Here is a 19,410-nt window from a genome sequence, read left to right as displayed (position 1 = left end):
TTCAGCTGAGCTCATCTTTGAATTTATTGATGTAAAGCAGACAAAATTCTAAGTCATACCGTATCAGAAGCACTAAAAATGTCATCCTTAGATTTACGTAGCAACTCATCACGTAGGATACACATTTTGTAAGCAGGCGGCGGATTTCTCAGGCTTCTGCTACCTAGTAAGATTTCTTACATTCACTGAGTAAATATTTATTTGCCTGAAGTCACTGCTTGAAATACACAGATTAAAAATGAGTTGTGCCATGCCTGGGCACGTAAACTACTGACTTATTTGATAGGCTGGGAACTATGACTCTCCGCAGGATTCAAAAGGCTGCAAGCCTTTACATGGTTTCACAAATTGTCATCAATTTATAGCTAAATTATTTTTTCCTTAAATGAAGGAAAAAGGGTGGCAGCAAGGCACTTGCCCATTTCAAGCGTATGCACAGGAACTCCAGGGTAAGTGCAGGACCAGCTACACAAGTGCTTTGCATCAAAAGGATTACATGTGAGAGGAAACTGCTGTGGGACATGCGGATGAGACCGAGCTGGAAGAAGGTGCAGGCACATGTGTCCACGAGTGCTTGCAGATGCCACAGCTTACGTAGTTAAAGAGGGAAGCATTTCTCTTCTGAAACAAGAAGAGGAGTCCTTAGAATTGCTTTGAAATTCTATCTTCTTTCCATTAGGGATTTCTGGATTACTGCTCCAAGACAACACGTTACCTCTGCTACTCTGCAGAGGCAGAAATACAGAGGCACCAGAAACTCTCAGAGCTTCACAGTTCATATCATGCCTTATTTGCAGCATCAAAGCCTGACACATCATTTGTGGCAGGATAAAGCCTTGTGTTGGTTACTATTAGCCTTCTGTAAGAGCTTCCTTCCAGTCTTTATCTATATCTAGATACCAGTCTTTATCTATCACTGAGATACCCAGTGTCCCTATCAAGTGCATGAAAATTAGCTGGCTAATTTTCTTTGCTTTGCAAACATGGTATGTATGCTATTGAGATGGTAGTAAGGCCTGACTTCCCCAGAGCTAAGGAAAGCGCTAAGATTCTAGCCCCAACCACCACTCAGAGATTGCAGTTTTAGCTGAAATTCAGGCTTCAGTTTTTTAGTAAAAAATAACAAAGTTCAAAGCGAGTATCCACATTAAAACAGTCCAAACCAGCAGTCAGCTATTGTCCCCGTTGTCTAGTTTCATTCACCTAGTAATCCCAGGCAACTCTGAGGGAACATATTGAAAGGAAGAAAATCTGACATGTTGTAAGAGTGTTTAAAAATATGCACCTGGAAAAAGATTCTGAAGGGACACAGATCTGTAATGCCAGGGTAAGTCAAGCCTTAATGGACTGGGAGCTTGACACTGTATTGGCTCTAGCCCCATACTTTCCTATTCTTATGCTGAGAAGGTCCATTTGAAGTATCTAAAAAGTTTACTGATTATTTAACATATTAATGAAGTAAATCTGGGACAATGAATGACTGAAAGCCAGGCACTGCTACTATACTGAATATTAGCATGGTCAGAGGAAACTTCAAAGAAAATATATTAGAAAAGCAGTGTCCCAGGAAGATTCAGAGAACTGTGCATTACAAGCAGGTAATCTTCTCATTTCTTTGCGAAATCATCCAAGATTTAAAGCTGTTGCATTTCAAGTTGCATCTTCCAAGTAAGCTGTCATCGGATCTCTCGCTCCTAGGGATTCTCTAGCAGGGTTTACAGCATATTGATTGGTAAGCTTATTGCTAGCACTGAGGACAGACTTAAGCCACTGAATGAACAGCCGCTGCTCTCCTTATAAGTCGCTCCGTCATTGGTGAATTTGGTCTCATCACATCACGTTCTCTCAGGAGGCACCTGAAAAAGGAGAATAAGTAGAAGGAAAGTGGAAAGAAAGTCACTGAGTACATCATTTTCCCCAAAAAACTGCCAGCAGAAGCCCTGCAAGAGCAGTAGAACAATACCTAAAGACCTGCTCTTGAGGTAGAGATTTCCTTTACTGAAAACATTTGGCCTTGGCAGGGAGATCAGGCAGAAGAGTGTTCTTTCTAACACTGACAGAGATGGAAAATGAGCCCTCAGAGGGCACCAAATAATCATTCTGATATTTTATCTGCTATTCATGTTTCAAGAAGACTTCACGAGGCAAACAGGCAAGGCTTCATGTTGTCCTGAGGAGACAGGCATTCCTCTAAGCACACAGCAGGCTCCTTAATAAAGTTAAACAGAACTCTAAGCAGGCCAATGAGGAACATCTATGATTTCTACTAAACAAAACTCTTGTGATTTCTACTAAAGCAAGCGTGCAAATCAGAATCTGTTCATCCTATTTCCCAATAAAACAGGTGTTACCATTAGGATAAACTTGATGTCCAGCAGGTCACCAAAATGTAGGAGTCCATTAAGTACACAACCAACTGGCAAGATGCCACTGTTTAAGACAGAACCATCCAAAAATCAACTGCCCTTGAACAAATACAAATGAATCATCCATACTGTAATGTTGTGCTTCTGGAACAGACAGCTAATTGTACTTTTCATCTTAGTTAAATGTTACTACATTTAACATGAACGCCTGTGTGTAATATCAGCACAAATGTTGTTTGGAGGTACTTTGCTACATCCTGATTATAAAACAGGACTATCACCACAAAAAGAAAAAAATACCAAGAAAAATACTCACTTAGCGAGGTTTTGTTTGGCTTGGGATTTACAATTTAAAGCAGCATGAATCAATAGCTGGCTGAAAATATCTCTCTGCAAAAACAAGTTAGTAAAGATGTAAGTTAGTAAGTAACTTAGAAAGTATTGCTGGTTACAACATCTCGTTTACCAACAGCCCCCAAGCAAAGTTTTCCTGTTGATACACATGAATAGCTAACACTGCTGCTAAGTGTTTGCAAACAGGATTCAGTCACAAGCACAGTTCAGTTGTTCCCTTTTCGAAGAAACAAGTGCTCTTAATAACGAAAGCACCCATGGCAGGCTACTGAAAGTGGGCTGAGTCACATCTTCCATTGATGTCCTTTACCTGAGCATTGCTGCCACCTAGGTGGATTAGTTGGTAACGGATCGGGTACAGCAGATCTACAGCTTTGTCACAGTTTCCATTTTCAAACTCCACCAAAGCCTGGCATAATGGCAACCCCACACTAGGAGCCAGAGAAAGCTCGTGGTCTTCACCAGGATCCCTGTAGAATGAGAAAATGATTAACTCTCATAAACCAAATGAGAAATATGCATATTCAATGCCAGCCTGGCACTGCCTGATTTTTTTGACTCTACAAAGCCTGATATTTCAGGTACTGTACTTAGACAGTAACTTTTGGTGTGGTTATTTTACTTTCCTTTTTGTACTCATCAGTCAACCAGACTACCTTCTTCTGCACACGTTCACACATGTCACAAGCCCAAGCCTTTGCAATGTATCATCTTGACTGGGAAAAAAGCCAGAGAACACTGCACTAATTTTTATTCTAATCAAGGTGTGTGTGGAGGGAGAGGAATCTAGATTTGAGCAGAATTTTTAACCAGCAAGCTGCAAAGCAATACCAGCAATTACGGGCTTGAAAGCAGGATGAAATGGAACTACTGTGATGCTACAGCCAGAAAGCAGAGGAGGAAAGGTGGTAGGGTAACTCCAGGCAGAGAAGCTGGGCAAACAGGGATGTCATTTGACTCTAAGTTGTGAGTTTACTACCCTACAAAACCCACATGTCACTCTCTCCACATTTCAGCAGCCTTTCATTCACTTACAGCTGGAGTTGTTCAGCGTTTAAATATTCAAATCTATCAGTCACACTTAAGGGAGGGATTCAATTTAGAGCAGTTATATATAAATATTTAGTTAAGTACTCATCTGTTTTTCCTCCCCTCTGTCCACTGCAGAATCTGGTCAGGTGTTGTATCGCTTACAAATTCTAATCCATTAACTTTTGTGCTTAAAACTGTACCAGTCAAACCATTAGCTTGCTTTTAGGATCTACCAGCTACATTTACATCATACACAGATGAACCCCCTCAAGAAAAAATGAAGAAAAATCATGGTAATTTACAGTTAGACATTACAGAGCATATGAAGAACACCACACTGTTAAGTTGAAAAGCTTCAATGGACAATTTTTGCAAATAAGTGAACCCGCAAGCAAAATTCTCTAGAACTGTTTTAGCATTGCGTAGAAATCAATTTCCCACAGAGGGACTATGACAGTCTCACTACCAGCTAACGGTGAGTTCCTTTTAAAACAGAGCTTAAAGAACCAACACAGACAGCTGACATACACTGTACAATGTCCATATTGTTATACAGGTGAAAGCCTCTATCCGCTGCAGGTAACGTGACTTAGTATGTACCCACAGCAAGAAAATACAAAGCAATCATTCAGTAAGTGCCCGTGACAAACGTAAAAGATTCTTGCTTAACAAGAACAGAAGCCTCTCTAGACATTAACTCATAAAAATAATTACAGACGTGGCCTAAATGGACACTGGTCTATTTAAGCCAGGCCTGGCCAAGTGACACAGTACAGCAGAGAGGAATGCGTTGAACACTTCTGCAAGCCAGAGAAATCATCACTTAGATGCTCAGAGGCCAAAATATTTATTCAATACAGTACTTTAAATCATGTAACTTACTTGGCAAGTTCTTGAAGAGTCGTTAAAAGCTCATCAGTAGTTTTCTGATCTTTGGCTCCAAGTGAAGACATCAACACGTGTGCATCATTGAAAAGAAGAACGTGATCTTTGGTGTGCTTCTTTGCACGTTTGAGGACATCATCCCACCTGTCTCCAAGCTTCACACCTATGAGTAAAAGATTTTTTTTTAATAAAAATACCATGTGCAAAAACATCACTTAGTAGTATATATCAGCATCACATGTCAAGGAGAGCGCTGCTACTTAACTCAAGAAAACAGTCTCCGATGTGGCAACAGAGTAGTGCTTAGTTACAGCCTGCCTTCTCTGGGCAAAAGTTCACTGTCTGTCAGTAATTTATCACCGATATATGAGATTATATTACGGGAGGATCTGACCTCATTAAGCGATTGCTGCCATCTAATTTTAGATGATGTTCATAGCAAATCACCAACAGCAATCTATACGGAAAAATAAGATGAATTTCATAAATGAATCCAATGCAGCATTTTTCATGTTACAGTTTCAGTAGCATATTATGAAATGCCCTGTTCAGGAGCACAAATTCTAGCTTTAAAAAGTTAAAAAGAAATGCCATTGAGTTCCGGGAGTACACAAAAGCCAGAGGCCAATCAATATCCAAATATAAAGTATCTAATTTGAAATTTACTTGGAGAAAGCTCTGTAGCTTTTTAGAGGCCAACGTACTTCATTTTGCAGCCTCACATCTCCCGGGACAATATACGTTGAACTTTCAAAAAAATAAAGATGTGACCCATGTTAGCTCATGAAATACATGAGCTCAATGAAATACTGCACGGCATGGGTGTGGTAGGGGAAGCTCTTGGGAAGAATAAAGGTTATGCACACAATGTGGATTAACCCTGGCAGACAGCCAAGCACCACACAGCAGCTGCCCACCCACTTCCCCCACACTCACAACAGGGAGAAGAATCAGAAGGGCAGAAGTGAGAAAACTTGTGGAATCACATAAAGACAGATTAATAGGTAAAACTAAAGCAGGGCACGTGAACCAAGCCAAATAAGAACTTCATTCACTACTCCGCATTGGCAGGCAGTTGAGAAGTTCAGCCATTCCCAGGGAAGCAGGGTTTAATGATGTGCAACAGTTCCTTGGGAAGACAAACACTCTAACTCTGAAAACATCCCCTCTGCCTCACCCTCTCCCCAGCTTTTGTTGCTGAGTGACATCTCAGTATCAGCTGTATCTTGGCTGTGTCCTCTCCAAAATTCTTGTGCACACCCCGAACCTATTTGCTGAAATACCTGTGAGATATCAACACTTGCTCTGCTCACAGATTCACAATGCAGCACTGCAAGAGTTACTATGAAGAAAACTAATTCTATGCCAGTCAAAACAACCCAGCTTATCATTATGAATTTCACACTAGGGCTTTTCTCAAGAGCAGAACGTCAAGATTTCTTCTGTTACTCTGACCAAGCTTGCTCTGTAAGCATCCTTAAACAGCTGTGTGACATGCTAGGGTGCGTGTTGAAGGGGGAGGCAAAAAGAAAATTGCTTCCATTACTGTTCATAAAGAATTACAGTTGAATACCCTACCTTCCAGATGAAGCCGGTACAGCATTGAAGAGCTGTCTACTATACCCAGCATGCTTCTACCCGACAGGAGCCTGGGAGCAATCTGTAATCACAAGTGCTCATAAGCTGTGCTACCAGGAACTTACTCAGATAATCAAACTTCTGTGCACTGCACAGTACAAAATTACGTTTTCATTCACCCCAAAATACCTGTCTCACAACTGCACTGCTAATTGCATCGTTCCCGAATACAGCAATTTGTAATGACAAATGCTACCATATTGCTTCACTTGTGTTGTTTTACCTGTTACAAAGTTCAACTAGGTAAGCACAGAGGGTCACCAAGTTCCACCCCCCCCCATCTAGTGCCATAAATATTACTTCACTTTGCCAGAGTTAGTAGACAGGAATCTGCACAACTTTCTTAATGACAACATTACTTTTACAATCCTTACAAATATATGCTATCCTACCAAATTCAATATTATTTACTAAGACTGTGTTGAGATCTACACAGCATAGGACAGGAGCGTATTAACTAGAAATGGAAAGACCTGCTTCTGGTAATACCTGAAGTGCAAAATCAATTATCTGTAAGGGTACCTTGACTTTATAGGACAAAAGTTTTATGTCCTTTTAAAAAAGCTTTTTCTTCACCTCCTCCCCCTCCCCCCCAATCCACCCTCTCAAAACAACTGAGACCTAAACATCATGAATAAGAGAAACACAGGTTTTTGGGCATTCCACCTGGTGAGAAATGGCTTTCCTAACAACAGAGAGAAGTATCACGTATGCATAGCACACAGCGGTAGGTTTCAATTTCTTGCAGAAGGAAGAAAACACGTATCACTGAAGCATGTCCTTCAATAAATATAAAAGACCCCTACTCACATGATTGTCATAAATCGTCAAAGCAGCCTCATATTCCCCCTGTAAAAGCAAACAAGGACCGTGTGATTAATATTCTGGTAGAGTAAGCGAGAGTGATGAGTAGCAACCAAGGATATAAATACAATTAGGAGATGCCATAACACTACTTCACTGTCTCATGACTTAAGAAAAAGACGAAGGTAAAGCAGTTCTTGCTAGCTAAAATAACCAGTATATTTAGGTCTCATTCAATAATGACAATAAATACTGGAGAGTGTTACACATGAGGGAGAAAGATGAGGTTTCATCTCCCTTTCTAACCCTCCTTTCAGGATTCTTTGCAAAAACAACTGTTTCATAAAGTGTACGTACTTTCTTAAGCAAGCTGTAAAAAAAAAAAGCTGTATAGACAGAAGGTGGCAAAACAAACAACCTGCTAAACTACTGCTGAGAGCTATGTTGTCTATGTCATTACTACCAAACATAAGCAACTGACGCTCTGTCCTGACCAAAGTATGGCACCACTTCAACGAGATGGGGTTCAATTCATTAAGGGGACAAATGTGACAAGTGTTAAGAATTATGAGGTCCGAGGAAATTTTGCACTGCAACCTGATATGCTGGGCAAGTTGCAACCATTACAAAAGAGTTTCACTAAATTTTAAATTACTTTAATAACATTAATGATCAGCATACATAAACATAAATAACACTGATCAACGAAATTAGCTACCAAATTTAGAGATCAGTGTATTTTTTAGTCAGTGAATTTTGAGGTCAGCAACTTAGTACTGAATTTGAAGTGAATTTTCTCTACTATTTTTTTTCTAAAAATAGGGTATCCAAGTTAATACTTCCATCAAATAATTGTGCCAAGTGTCATCAGTGAAATTATTTCATCTTCAGAGATGGAAAAATGTCACACCAATCCTTCAACGTTCTGGCAAAGATAATGGATCTTTGTTCAATGTAATTATTTTGAGCATTTTTTAATGGTACTAGAGGACTATCTTGTAAAAATGTAATTGTGCTATTTTGTAACAGCATCTCTTGAAATACCTGGGAAAAAAAATCCCTATAAATGCTAGAATTGCCTTTTAACTAGCATAGGATGAATTATCTGTCTAGACCATAAATCATCAATATGAAAACATCTCATACCTTTTCTATGAAGCCTAAAGCCCAGTGCCAGTAATTATGGGTAATAAGCATATCACTGTCCTGCAAAAAAGTAAAAGGAGAGAAATGTTATGATATACATAATAACTTTTCATTTCAACGTATCTAGGCAGATTTCTGTTTTCCTCTTCAACGAGTGCTTCAAAAAGACAGGACAGACAAGAACTTCACATCAGATGGCCTACATTAAATCTCTCATTGTTACACTCACTCCTTGCAAATTCAGGGAAACACTACAAAAATCAAAGTTTTCCCCAAGACTCTTGCAGAGAAGAACTGCGCTTGGATACCTCAGAAAAATTCACTCTTTTGCAGCACTCCTTAAGGAAAAACCTACAAAAACTATCCATAACAAGAGTAAGATTTGCCTCATCTAAAATATAAGGGCCTTGATTGAAGTAATGTGGCTAGATAGTGCAGAGAAACGCCCACCTTAGGAGGTCCATTCATCCCACTCACCTAAATTCCCATTTCAGACTGAGTAATCACTTCTTATGTCTTACTACTGACTACAAAACAGATACCAAATACGTGGGCAATTCCTCAGATGAGATGAATATTCAGTGAATGGTAGAACCTTGCACCGTCCTTCCCAGCTGACACCAGAAGTTCAAATGCCCTTCCCTAGCCTATTCTTCAAGGCAATGTAATTGCTGTTCACTTTTGTGAGCACACTGAGAATAGACAAACAGGAATATAATTCCATTATCTTCAAGTGAAAAATCATAAAATACCAGAAAGCTTCTCTCTCTCTCTTCGCATTCTCTCTCAACATAGTAGTTAAATTTAATCTTCCCACAAGTGAAAGAAGCATCTTCATTATCATGCTGACAACTGCTTCTACTGCAGGAAGCACAAAGGTTCCCAGTGAATGTCAGAACTTTACTGAGCTACGGTAAGTCTGCTAGTAATCTTTGTTTAATATTACACCACAAAAATCAACAGCAGCAGCTCAAGTAGTTGAGTGTTTGGCAGAAGTCTGATCATACCACGTTTACTATCATATCACTATACCAAACGAGATATGAATAAGAATATGGGATTACCTCACTGAATAAAACAAAACCTCTCTTCTGCTTCTGACTTTGAGTTCTGAATGAGATTAAATTGCTAAGTGAGAAGTGGGCAACAAACGGAGCGCAAATACTCTGGTAGTACAGATACGTAATCCCAATCATTACAAAATTTTCAATTGATCAGGCCAAATACAAGCAACTTCATTAAAGGCCTTAGAGAGCTCTGCTTTCTTTCACATGACTATATTTTAACTGGCTTCATGATGGCTAAAATGAAAAATATTGCATAAGTGAATATATACATTTCATTATGACAATGTCAGCTGTTATAAGCTTTATCTATACTGGACAAGGCAAGAGGATATATCAGACAATTCTACTTCTGTTTTATTCTAAATTTTGTTTTATTTGGATAAAGGGTATAAATGACAGAGACATGGAACTATTTTAGAAATCCATTTCAAAAATGGTTTTGAAGGTGCCACCCAAACTGTCATTTTAACTACTTTTCTAACTAACTTAAGTAAAGTTTTAACTACTGTGTCAAAGGATGAGATGCCTTCTCAAGACATGACACACATTAACCTCAACAGAGGGTTGTTTGCACATCTCAGCTTGATATCTCAACAGATGAACTTCAAAAATACCTGAAAAGTAAACCATCCATCTAGTCTCATTATCCAGCCTTATTCTTTGGGTGAGGTGAAATGATGACCTCAGATGACTGAAATAAACCCATGGGGGTTCCCTCAACATCAAACCACACAACCTTCTGCTCTGAACATTACCATGTTACCTGCTCTGCAGGTAATCGTTAGGAAAAAACATGCTGTGCACCACAAATAAAAATTAAGCTTTACTTGCAGCAAAGAACCACATGATTAATTAAGGTGTCCAATACAATGTTTTTCTATATAACAAACTTATCAGATACACAAAGCCACTTCAGAAGACTAGTAAAGAGACAGAAGCATAATTTCTCTTTTATGTTCTTATAGTTGCTGTAAGAAGCCTTTAACATCCACAAGCAAAGAAAACCGACCAAACTACAAAAAACAACAACGTTATTACATGAGCTTTCTAAACTGTGTGCTTTTGATGTGTTATTTCACAGCTCATCTTCGGTTCACATGAAGAATTTAGACAAGTTCTTCAACAAATGTCTGATGCTCAGACTAAGCAAAAGCCTTAGGAAAATATCATTGCCCACTCTGCTGCCCTAAACATGTGCATATCAATTAATCATAAAAGTCACAGTACATTTTTATCTGATGCTACATCTGCCAGCAGTGGCCATGGCTTTATGTCACACAAAACATCCAGCCAGTTCAATCTGCTTAGAAAAAAAACTATGGTATGTGCATATACAAATTACACTCCTGTTGAAAAGCAGTGCGTTGTTTTATTTAAACAATACTCCTAGCTAACATAAGGCACTGTGAGAGGACGGTCCGCAGGAATCTTTCCCGACTCGTGTGTAATTTGGCATCTATATCATCTCAGTAATGATGCTTGACGTGGTCCAGAGTACGTGCCCTTCATAATAGACATTTTTCTGCTTCTTGCTTCAAAATTGGCATGGATAACAGCACCTCAAGTGAAGTTTTCTACTCATTTCTGAAACTCGCATTGCTTGTAACACGTACACAGACAGAAAGGAATTAGATGAAGAAGAATTGCAGGACTTGGTTGGAGCAGGCAAAGACGACCTCAAAAGATATCTTTCAGAGATGCTGTGACAAAGCTTACCTTCCAGTTATCTTCTGTTTCCTTCATGAATGCTAACCCTTTCTCCACCTCTGCTTTCATTTCATTTACGTGAGCTATAGTATGAACAGACCATGCATCGGTCCGATTTATATCCAAAGCCTACGAGTGAAAAAAGGAAAAAACGATGAATCTCTCAACTGGAAAGTAAGCATTTATTACTGGGGACAGGGACACAAGAGACTAATTTTATTTGCGGCATGTTAGGTACAACCCTATTCTGCTCCAACCAGCTACACCTGGAAGACTGATTTGGACAGGAAGGAAGAAAAAGTTCTCTGGATGATTTCCTGAATTCTACCACACAGAGGTGAAGATGTGCAAAACAGCTTTAGAATGCAGGATTCAACAAAGCTTATCCAACAACATTTTATTTCACAGACATACATCAGGACCGGCCATGAAAGAGTTGCGTGCACAGGCACAATACAGTCTTGCAAGCAATTGCTTTTTTCTTTAAGACCACAGCCAGCTCTGAATACTGAGCAAATAACTCCTTCTTCCTCCAAATTCCACTGTATCTTAGCCATTTTGTAAGGTTAGTCAGTAGCAGTTTCATCTTTGTTGCCACCTACAGCAATCTGACGCAACAGAACCTTGCCAAGACTAGAGATTAACTGCATCTGAGACCCTTGGAGGACAGGGATAACCCTGAAGACTGTAGAAGATCAAACAACTAATATCTTTATCAAAAGGGTATACACAGGCTAATTTTGATCCCCAGGAACACTGTACACCCAACTGTTTATTAGTCCATGAGTATATGTCTGGAAAAGAAAACAGAGAGGGAACCCAAACAGAATGAACTGTCAAGAGCAGATTACAGTAAACCAATCTAACATTCTTTAGTAGACGTTAACAGCCAGTTACATGTGTGGGATGCAGCAAGAGGCATAGAGGATTCTAAGGGACAGTTATTAGTAGTTCCCTGTCAAAATGAGCGTTTGCAGTAGCTCTTTTCTACATCCACTAAAGACAGTGATGACGAATACTCAGTTTACAGCATTTGTGCAAAACATCACTCAGAGATAGGGAGCACATGACTAACCATTTTAAAAACCTTATACCGTCAAGAACAGGCAGTTTACCTCACGGGCAAGCTCCTCAGCACGATCAAAAAAGTTTGATTCCATGAGTCCAAAAGCATAGTAGCCCTTCACGTAGCTAAGCAAAATGGAAAGGAACACTTTACCCACTTAGAACAAGATTTCAGCAAGGATTGAAAAACATACTAGAAACAGCATTTAACTCATGACAGTCCTTGCAAAGTACTTCACAATACCAAACAACAGAAAGAGCTCATGGCCTAACTATCATAAATGTGTGTACTTAACAGAAGACCAACCCTTCCCCATGCCCAACAGATACACTAAAAACATGGAATCTACTGACTGCGTGGGCCAAAGCATCACGTGGAACTGGGAACACAGTTCTTTCAATGCTGAATTGTAGGTAACAGAGACAATATTTAGGCTCAATGTCTCCATTCCCGTAGTTAGGCTCAACCATTGTGATGCCATTTTTCAAAGTCAACATGTTTTGTAACACACTGAATTTCACCAACAAAGGAAACAGAAGGCAACCACAAATGACTTCAGATTTACAGTTCAAATGTGGTGAGTGGGTGTGTATCAAAACACACTCTAGTTTCTAGAAGGAGACTGCTCTGGCTCCTCAGGCCCACCAGGCTGTAGGTGAAAGACATCCACTCTCAGGCTGCTGCTGGTGGTAAACCACAGTGCTGTTACAGGACTGCAAGCTTGAATCCTTTGAGAATACAGAACAATGAGCTACTCCTCATCACAAAGGAGAGGCCCAGAGATGCCAGCACAGGAAACAGTGACAAGAGGCATACCACTTGTATTTTAAGAGCCGCTGACATTTACCCTTTTGGATAAGCTGGAATTAAGAGTTGCACAGAACAGTTGTACTGATGAAAAATTAGATGTTCAGGAGTAAGAAAGTGCTGTCACCAAAGTTATCTGAATATCTCAAAGGCAACACATAGGACTGCAGCCAGCTGCACTTTCTTCACTGCCCACTATACGCAAGCACCTTAACGCAATGTGGCAAAGATACCATCATTAATCAATAAAGGCCCAATACAGGGAAGCTTGACTGTTATATGCTCCAGGAAATGTACTCTATTAAGTGTACAACAGTCTGCACTTTGGTAGAACTGCACCAAAAAAAGCATACGGTTCTAGCTATTGAGGTACAGTGCATTTGTGTACAGATATAGAACACTCAGAAAATTATGCCTATATTGTCTACACTTCCGTTTCTAACAAATCCTATCAGTTAGGTGCGTTTCAACCTAAAACCAAAAAGCATGCACACATCAGATAAAGAGCAATTTTGAAAATGAAGCATGACCTACCTGCTCAGAGGAACTTCAGGTGTCCAGAAAGGAAAAACCCGAGCAATAGAATCTCGCATTTGTATCTGATATCCCAAGTAGAAATAAGTGTCATGGGAAAACCTGAGGGCTAGCAAGTCAGTCGGATGGTTCTGTAGAATCTGTTCCCATACATCACAAGCTTTTGGAAGCTGTCTATAAACAAACAAAAGTTTTGGTTGTTCAGAGAAGACATGCATATCTGCCCCTGCTGGTAGTTCTAAACTCCTGCTAGCCTGACAAAGAGAAGATTCAACACCAAAAGCCTTTTTCTTCCTGATGAAATTTTAGCTAAGTTTGCTTTTTCTTTAAGTAATAATGACGTGATTTAAACAAGGCACTTTCTGGGAAATCAGATAAAAAAAGTGTTCTAACAAAAGCTGCAAAAGACAAGGAAAAAGAGACACGCTTGAACCATAAAGATTTTCCCATGAGATTGAACTTGAGGTTTGTACAGAGATCTGCTGTTATCTGCTTGGGAGCTAGAAGGCTTTGCAGATGGATCTGGAGAGGCTGGATCAAAGGGCTTAGTCCAACTGCATGACATTCAACAACGCTAAGCCCCCAGTCCTGCAGTAGTATAGACTTGGGCATGAGTGGCTCACCAGAAAAGGAGCTGGGGGTGCTGACTGACAACCAGCTGAACGTGAGGCAGCAGTGTGCCCAGGTGGCCTGCAAGGCCAATGGCATCCAGGCCTGCATCAGAAACAGTGTGGTCAGCGACATGAAGGATTGGCCCCGTACTCAACAATAGTGAGGCTGCACCTTGACCAATATACCCCAGTTAGGGGGGTGCCAGTGGAACGGCTTGCCTAGGGAAGTGGTGGAGTCCCAGCCCCTCCATTCCCAGAAGAATTTAAGAAATGTGTGGACATGACACTAAAGAACCTGGTAATGTGACGGAACTTGGTAGTTCAGGTTGATCATCTTGAAGGTGTTTTACATGCTAAGCCAATCTATAATTTGATCACTCATCTAGAGTCATATGCACACAGACACCTTTGCTCCAGTGGGAACTGAACCCACACTAGCAGGGCTTCCGTAGCTTCCTCTTTACCTTTGCTATGAAATACGTGAGGTAAAGCCATGTTCACTGGTTTGACGAATAATAAAAGTGAACGATTACTTTTCTGGAGTGCATGTAAATTCATCGTACTGAATGGAACAGTAATGCTATGCAGAACTACTGATACTAGCATCTCTCACTTACTTTTGACATAGGGATCAGTGGAACAGGCTGCCCAGAGAGGCTGTGGAGTCTCCTTCTATGGAGATACTCAAGGCTCACCTGGACTCATCCGGGAGGTGGACTCAACAGTCTTTTGTGGTCCATTCCAACTCCCACAATTCTGTGAAAAGTACGTTTGAATAACTGCTAGTGTGGGTCGAGGACTGTATTATATTACACCAGAGCTTAGAGTAGTTATACATAAAGTATCCCATTTCTAAACACTTTACTCCACTGATGTAATTAGGACGAATTCAAAATAGGAAGTGCTTAAAGATATGACACAGAGGCCATACAGCACTTCCCTCCTAGGATTCTGATAGTGATACAATTCTGGAAGATACATTTGGGAACAATAACAAACACCTGATCCCAATATTTTTACTAGATGACTGGTTAGACTGCTAGGATACACCCCGACAAAGCACTGCCTCGACCTCTGATAGCTTAAGCTACTCACAGTACTTTTCATGGGAAGAAAGCAGAGAACAGAGAGCAAATAGAACACAGTGTAAGGCAGCAGCACAAAGCAAGAAGGGCCTGAATGACAACACCAGCCGCTGTCCCCTTCCCCACAGGGCCAGCCACTTACCCCCTGGCAAACATGTCCAATGCCAACACGTGAAGCTTCTCCCGCTCAGTCAGAGGCTGAGATCTTGACAGCGTTGTCATTGTTTTCAGTGCACTGCCCAGATCCTTGTTGAGCCGCACTGAGCTTCCAGCACCAATAAGCTCCAATCCATTAGCAATGACATGTCCCATTACTATGGAAATGAGCGGCACAGAAATACAGATGATTCATCTCTATACAAGCATGAAGAGCTTTGGGTTGGTTTGGTTGAAAATGGGTTTCATTTGTAGCCAAAGAAGACTGAAAAGACCCATAAGCTTCAAGTTCTCATTGCCCTTCATGACAGGCATTGGAAAAGACATTGGAAAAGAGGTGAAAAACACGGAAACATCATCACAGCCTGCTCTCCCCTCTAAAGAAGGTCTACAGAATTCTATACAACACACCAGTTTCCACTTGCCAAAATGAAGTACAGTGAACACAAAGACACAGGATAGAAGGGCTGCTGTGAAAGTAATACCTCCCATTTTATTACACTGGCCCACAACGTCAGAGGCAAATGCCAGGATAGCAGTAGAACTTTCCTGCCAATATTCTGTAACATTTTGTTGCTGTATGACAGATGGCAAAAGAGGGGCAGTCTGATAAAGTGGTGTCTGACATGGAGGTGTGTATGAAGCAAAGGTGTGCCACTGAATTCCTTCACACACAAACAATGGCAACTATTGATGTTATTGATGCTTGCTGAACACTTATAAGACCAAACGGCGGGAATCAGCACAGCAAGGTGGCAGGTGATATATTTCAGCAGAGCCAACAACAGGCCACCTCTACTAGTGTAGATTTTTTATGAGCGTGGCACGCGCGCTGTTGGTCATCTCTGGTGAAAATCCATAGCTGGTGGTCGTGACTATGTTGAAAAATTGTGTTTTGTAGAGGAGAAAAAGTTACGTCAAATAATGTTATTGTGCTCTTTGTAGCCATTGCAGTTTCCGTGGAAATAAACAGGAGGCACTACTTTTGGAGCGACTTACTTATCATCCAGCACATCCCATGCTAACAGTTAAAGGTTATACTTACCAAAATTTGGATCTGCAGCCTTTAACTTGGAAAGACACCCTTCAATACCTCCTAAGTTCTCATCGTTGCGCCATGTCGCATACTGCAAAACAGAGAGACACTGACAGCAACACTGGGCATCTTCTCATTCTCCCATAGAAAAACAGAATGGCTTGGGCTGGAAGGGACCTCCACGATCATCTCGTTCCAAACCCCCTGCCACTGGCAAGGTAGACAAGCAGTCAAACAGGCACTACATCAGGTAGCCCATGGCCCCAGGCAGGTGAAAGTTAAAGGAAGCAAGACAAAAGAGAAACTTTAAACTCAGTACACTGAGTTTGCTTAGGAAGAAAACTGAGATGTTTTCTTTAAGGTACTCTGACCACCAGCAGAACTAACAATCCTCATTTTTTATGCAGCATATGTCTCTTCGATGATTCTCCACTGTTAAGTGCAGTAAACAGCCCAGGTGAAGGTTTTGCCACAGCTGCAACATTCAGCAGAGCTCTCAGCTAACACGGTTTTCTGCTGACAGCTAGTGGCTGAACTCAGCCTGATCCTCAGGCTCTGTTTCCTCTGCCTGTTTGCAGAAAACACGTGACAGAAAACACCTCTGAGACCACAGCTTACCTCTTAGATTTGACTTTGCTGTGGGAAAGAACCAAACCACAGGCATACACGTAAGTACACACTAGCACAGTGACTGCTTGAGTGTTCTTTCCTCAAGAAATAAAACTAAATACATCTTTTTCTCCTCTTCCAGACAGCAAGAAATTCAAAAAAATCACCTACAGCAAAGACTACTTGGTGCACAAGATCCTCCAAAACACATTCCCTTATTTTTGTTTTATTTCATACCTGGCTTAGCACAGCATCAAATAGCTTACAGGCTTCGTTGCTAGCAGTGGACAGGCCAAGTCCAGAATCCTGCCAGGCCTGCACAAGAAACAAAGAAAGAACCTACTTAATGCCACGCACTGCTTTTCCAGACGCAGCCAACAAACTTCAAAAGCGACGATTCTCTGATGCTTTTCAACTGTGTTTTGTTGTTGTGTTGTTGTACTGTACAGACAACTTGAGCAGCCACAGAAACATTTTCTGCACTCGTAATTCCATATGACATCACATTATGACAATCAACTCCATTAGTTGTGGTTAGCAGCGGGGAGGAAGAACCAACACATTGTAAATGGTGAAACTTAATAGGCTACAGAGCTCAAAATGCAAGAATGATTCTTAACTCATTATGGTTCCCTTTTGACCAGTTCCTCTGCTGCAGGCACACTTCTTGTCACATGCTGAACTGAGGCCTTGGTTTTCTACACATGACAGCAGGGGTGTGTTTTCCCACACAGGATATCAACACAACCACAAGTTTGTCTCCACACAATCTGTCCCCCCCCGCAGCATATGTGAACTGCAGAGTCATGGTCTGAACAACTGATAGAGCACCTGGAGAAAAGACCCAGTCAGCTGTGGGAGCCAGGCTCCACCCTCTTGGACCTAATTTAAGAGCTGACTGCCACTCAGGAATGCTTTCTTACTGGAGGTCGCTACTTGGTAGGGTTGTTTTTTTTTTTTTTGTGACCCTAGAAGGATCTGGCGAGCATTCTGGTGAGAAGGAGACTGACGAGCATTCTTATTTTTCATAACAACCTTCTATCATGCTGGTTCTTACACCTTGGCTCCGAGCTACTTTATGAGGCCTTTTTGGCGATAAGACTCTAACTGACAACTGGGAATTATCTGGGAGGGCGAGTGGTGGGTGTCATCGGGTCATAACTTCTGATTATGGTTGTAAAGATAAGCAGAATTTGGAAGCGGGTCAGGGGCCCTGGTAGAAAGAGTTGGCCACTGCAAAAGCTGATAATGCCTGTGCATGGCAAACAAAGGCACCACACCCTACTGGTTTACCTGGAGGGCCAGGACTATCAAGCTAACAGAAAGAAAAGAAAAAAAAAAAAAAGAAAAAACTGAGAAGGGTGATAAAAGGTCGCGGCTCAACTAAGGACTTTGGAGCAGGATTCTCTGAGAAAAACAAACCTCTCAAGAAAGAACCCCCCAGGCCCTGCTTGCTGCCGAGCTTCCTGGCTTACTCCCATTCCCTGCGGTGACGGGATGAGCGAATCAACAGACAACCACAAGCTATGCTGGATGCAAGGTGGTAACTATCTCTCTCGCTTTCTACAAAGACTCCTTACTTCTGTTTCCTATCTCCTTTCTATCGCCTGTCTCCCTAAGTGACTAGGACTGGTCGGACAAACATTTGACACGTTGGGTCTTAATCTCACCGTCGGGTGTATATATAAGAAAGAACCTCCTCTCTCCAGTAATTAGCAGGAGACGCACTCTAAGGTGCATCCCTTGCCAACCTGTTCACATATTTAGTGCCTTCATGGTCAAAGCTCGTCGGAAGACTGGTAGCCATTTTTTAACAATATTCTAAAGCGTTCCCACTGAGATTTGATTAAAGGTTCGCATTCCAACCATTCAAGGGCTAGAGAGTTCACATTATGAGCCTGACAGTCTAGTCCACAATATAAAATCACTATTTATTTATTTTCTATAACACGCAAGTGTGAGTTCAAAAACAGCGAGAAACCCACCGAGAGAGCAGCCAGGTACGGGCTACAACTTCCAGGTTACCCGGCCTTCCCCCCCCCCCCCCCCGGGGGGAAGCAGGCAGGACTCAGCCCGCTGTTCCAGCCCCCAGGGCGAGCGAAACTCCACAAACAGCGCCTCTCGGGACGACCCCGGACGAGGCCACACGAAGGCAGGGCCGGCTCCCCACGCCCCTTTCCAGCCTCAGCCGCCGCAGCTCCCCCACCACGGGCTCGTGCCCCGGCCCCACGCCCCGGCAGAGGCCGAAGCCGAGGCCTGCTCGCCCTCGCCGCCCACTCGCCCGGCAGCTGCGGGACCCCCGGGGCACAGCGGGTGCAGCCGCGGACCGGCCCCTCGGCTCGGCTCCCTCGTTGCGCCGCTCCTTTCCGGCCCACCCGTACCTTGCAGTCCCTCAGCGGTGCCATGGCCGTCCCACAACCCCCGCTCAGCCTTCGCCCGAGCGACTCCGCGCTGGCCGAAAGCACGCAGCAGAAGGGGTCGGGCCAGGCCGCTCTCGGGGCGGTCTC

General features: G+C 41.9%; 1 protein-coding gene across 1 annotated transcript; it reads right to left on the bottom strand.

The window, feature by feature from the left end:
* Positions 1-19,360, bottom strand: LOC426193 (tetratricopeptide repeat protein 38). The gene is made up of 14 exons (XM_423856.8): positions 19,285-19,360; positions 17,141-17,218; positions 16,304-16,385; positions 15,245-15,416; positions 13,407-13,580; positions 12,115-12,190; positions 11,009-11,128; positions 8,226-8,285; positions 7,086-7,124; positions 6,216-6,297; positions 4,635-4,800; positions 3,031-3,190; positions 2,683-2,756; positions 1-1,856 (listed from the first exon to the last, which is right to left on the bottom strand). The coding sequence occupies exons 1-14, from the start codon at positions 19,306-19,308 to the stop codon at positions 1,763-1,765; spliced, it is 1,401 nt and encodes a 466-aa protein (XP_423856.7). The 5' UTR covers positions 19,309-19,360; the 3' UTR covers positions 1-1,762.
* Positions 19,361-19,410: the final 50 nt, after the last annotated feature.

Source organism: Gallus gallus, chromosome 1 (assembly GCF_016699485.2).
Source record: "Gallus gallus isolate bGalGal1 chromosome 1, bGalGal1.mat.broiler.GRCg7b, whole genome shotgun sequence".
NCBI classification, from domain to species: Eukaryota; Metazoa; Chordata; class Aves; order Galliformes; family Phasianidae; genus Gallus; species Gallus gallus.
This window is presented reverse-complemented; position numbering and strand designations above follow the sequence as displayed.

Excerpts from the sequence above, each read along its gene's own strand:
- LOC426193 (XM_423856.8), bottom strand. The coding sequence starts at position 19,308 with ATGGCACCGCTGAGGGACTGCAAG. Across the intron at positions 15,417-16,303 it reads GGCTGCAGATCCAAATTTTG|TAATGGGACATGTCATTGCT; the intron begins GTAAGTATAACC and ends TCATTTCCATAG. Across the intron at positions 8,286-11,008 it reads AAACAGAAGATAACTGGAAG|GACAGTGATATGCTTATTAC; the intron begins GTAAGCTTTGTC and ends ACTTTTTTGCAG.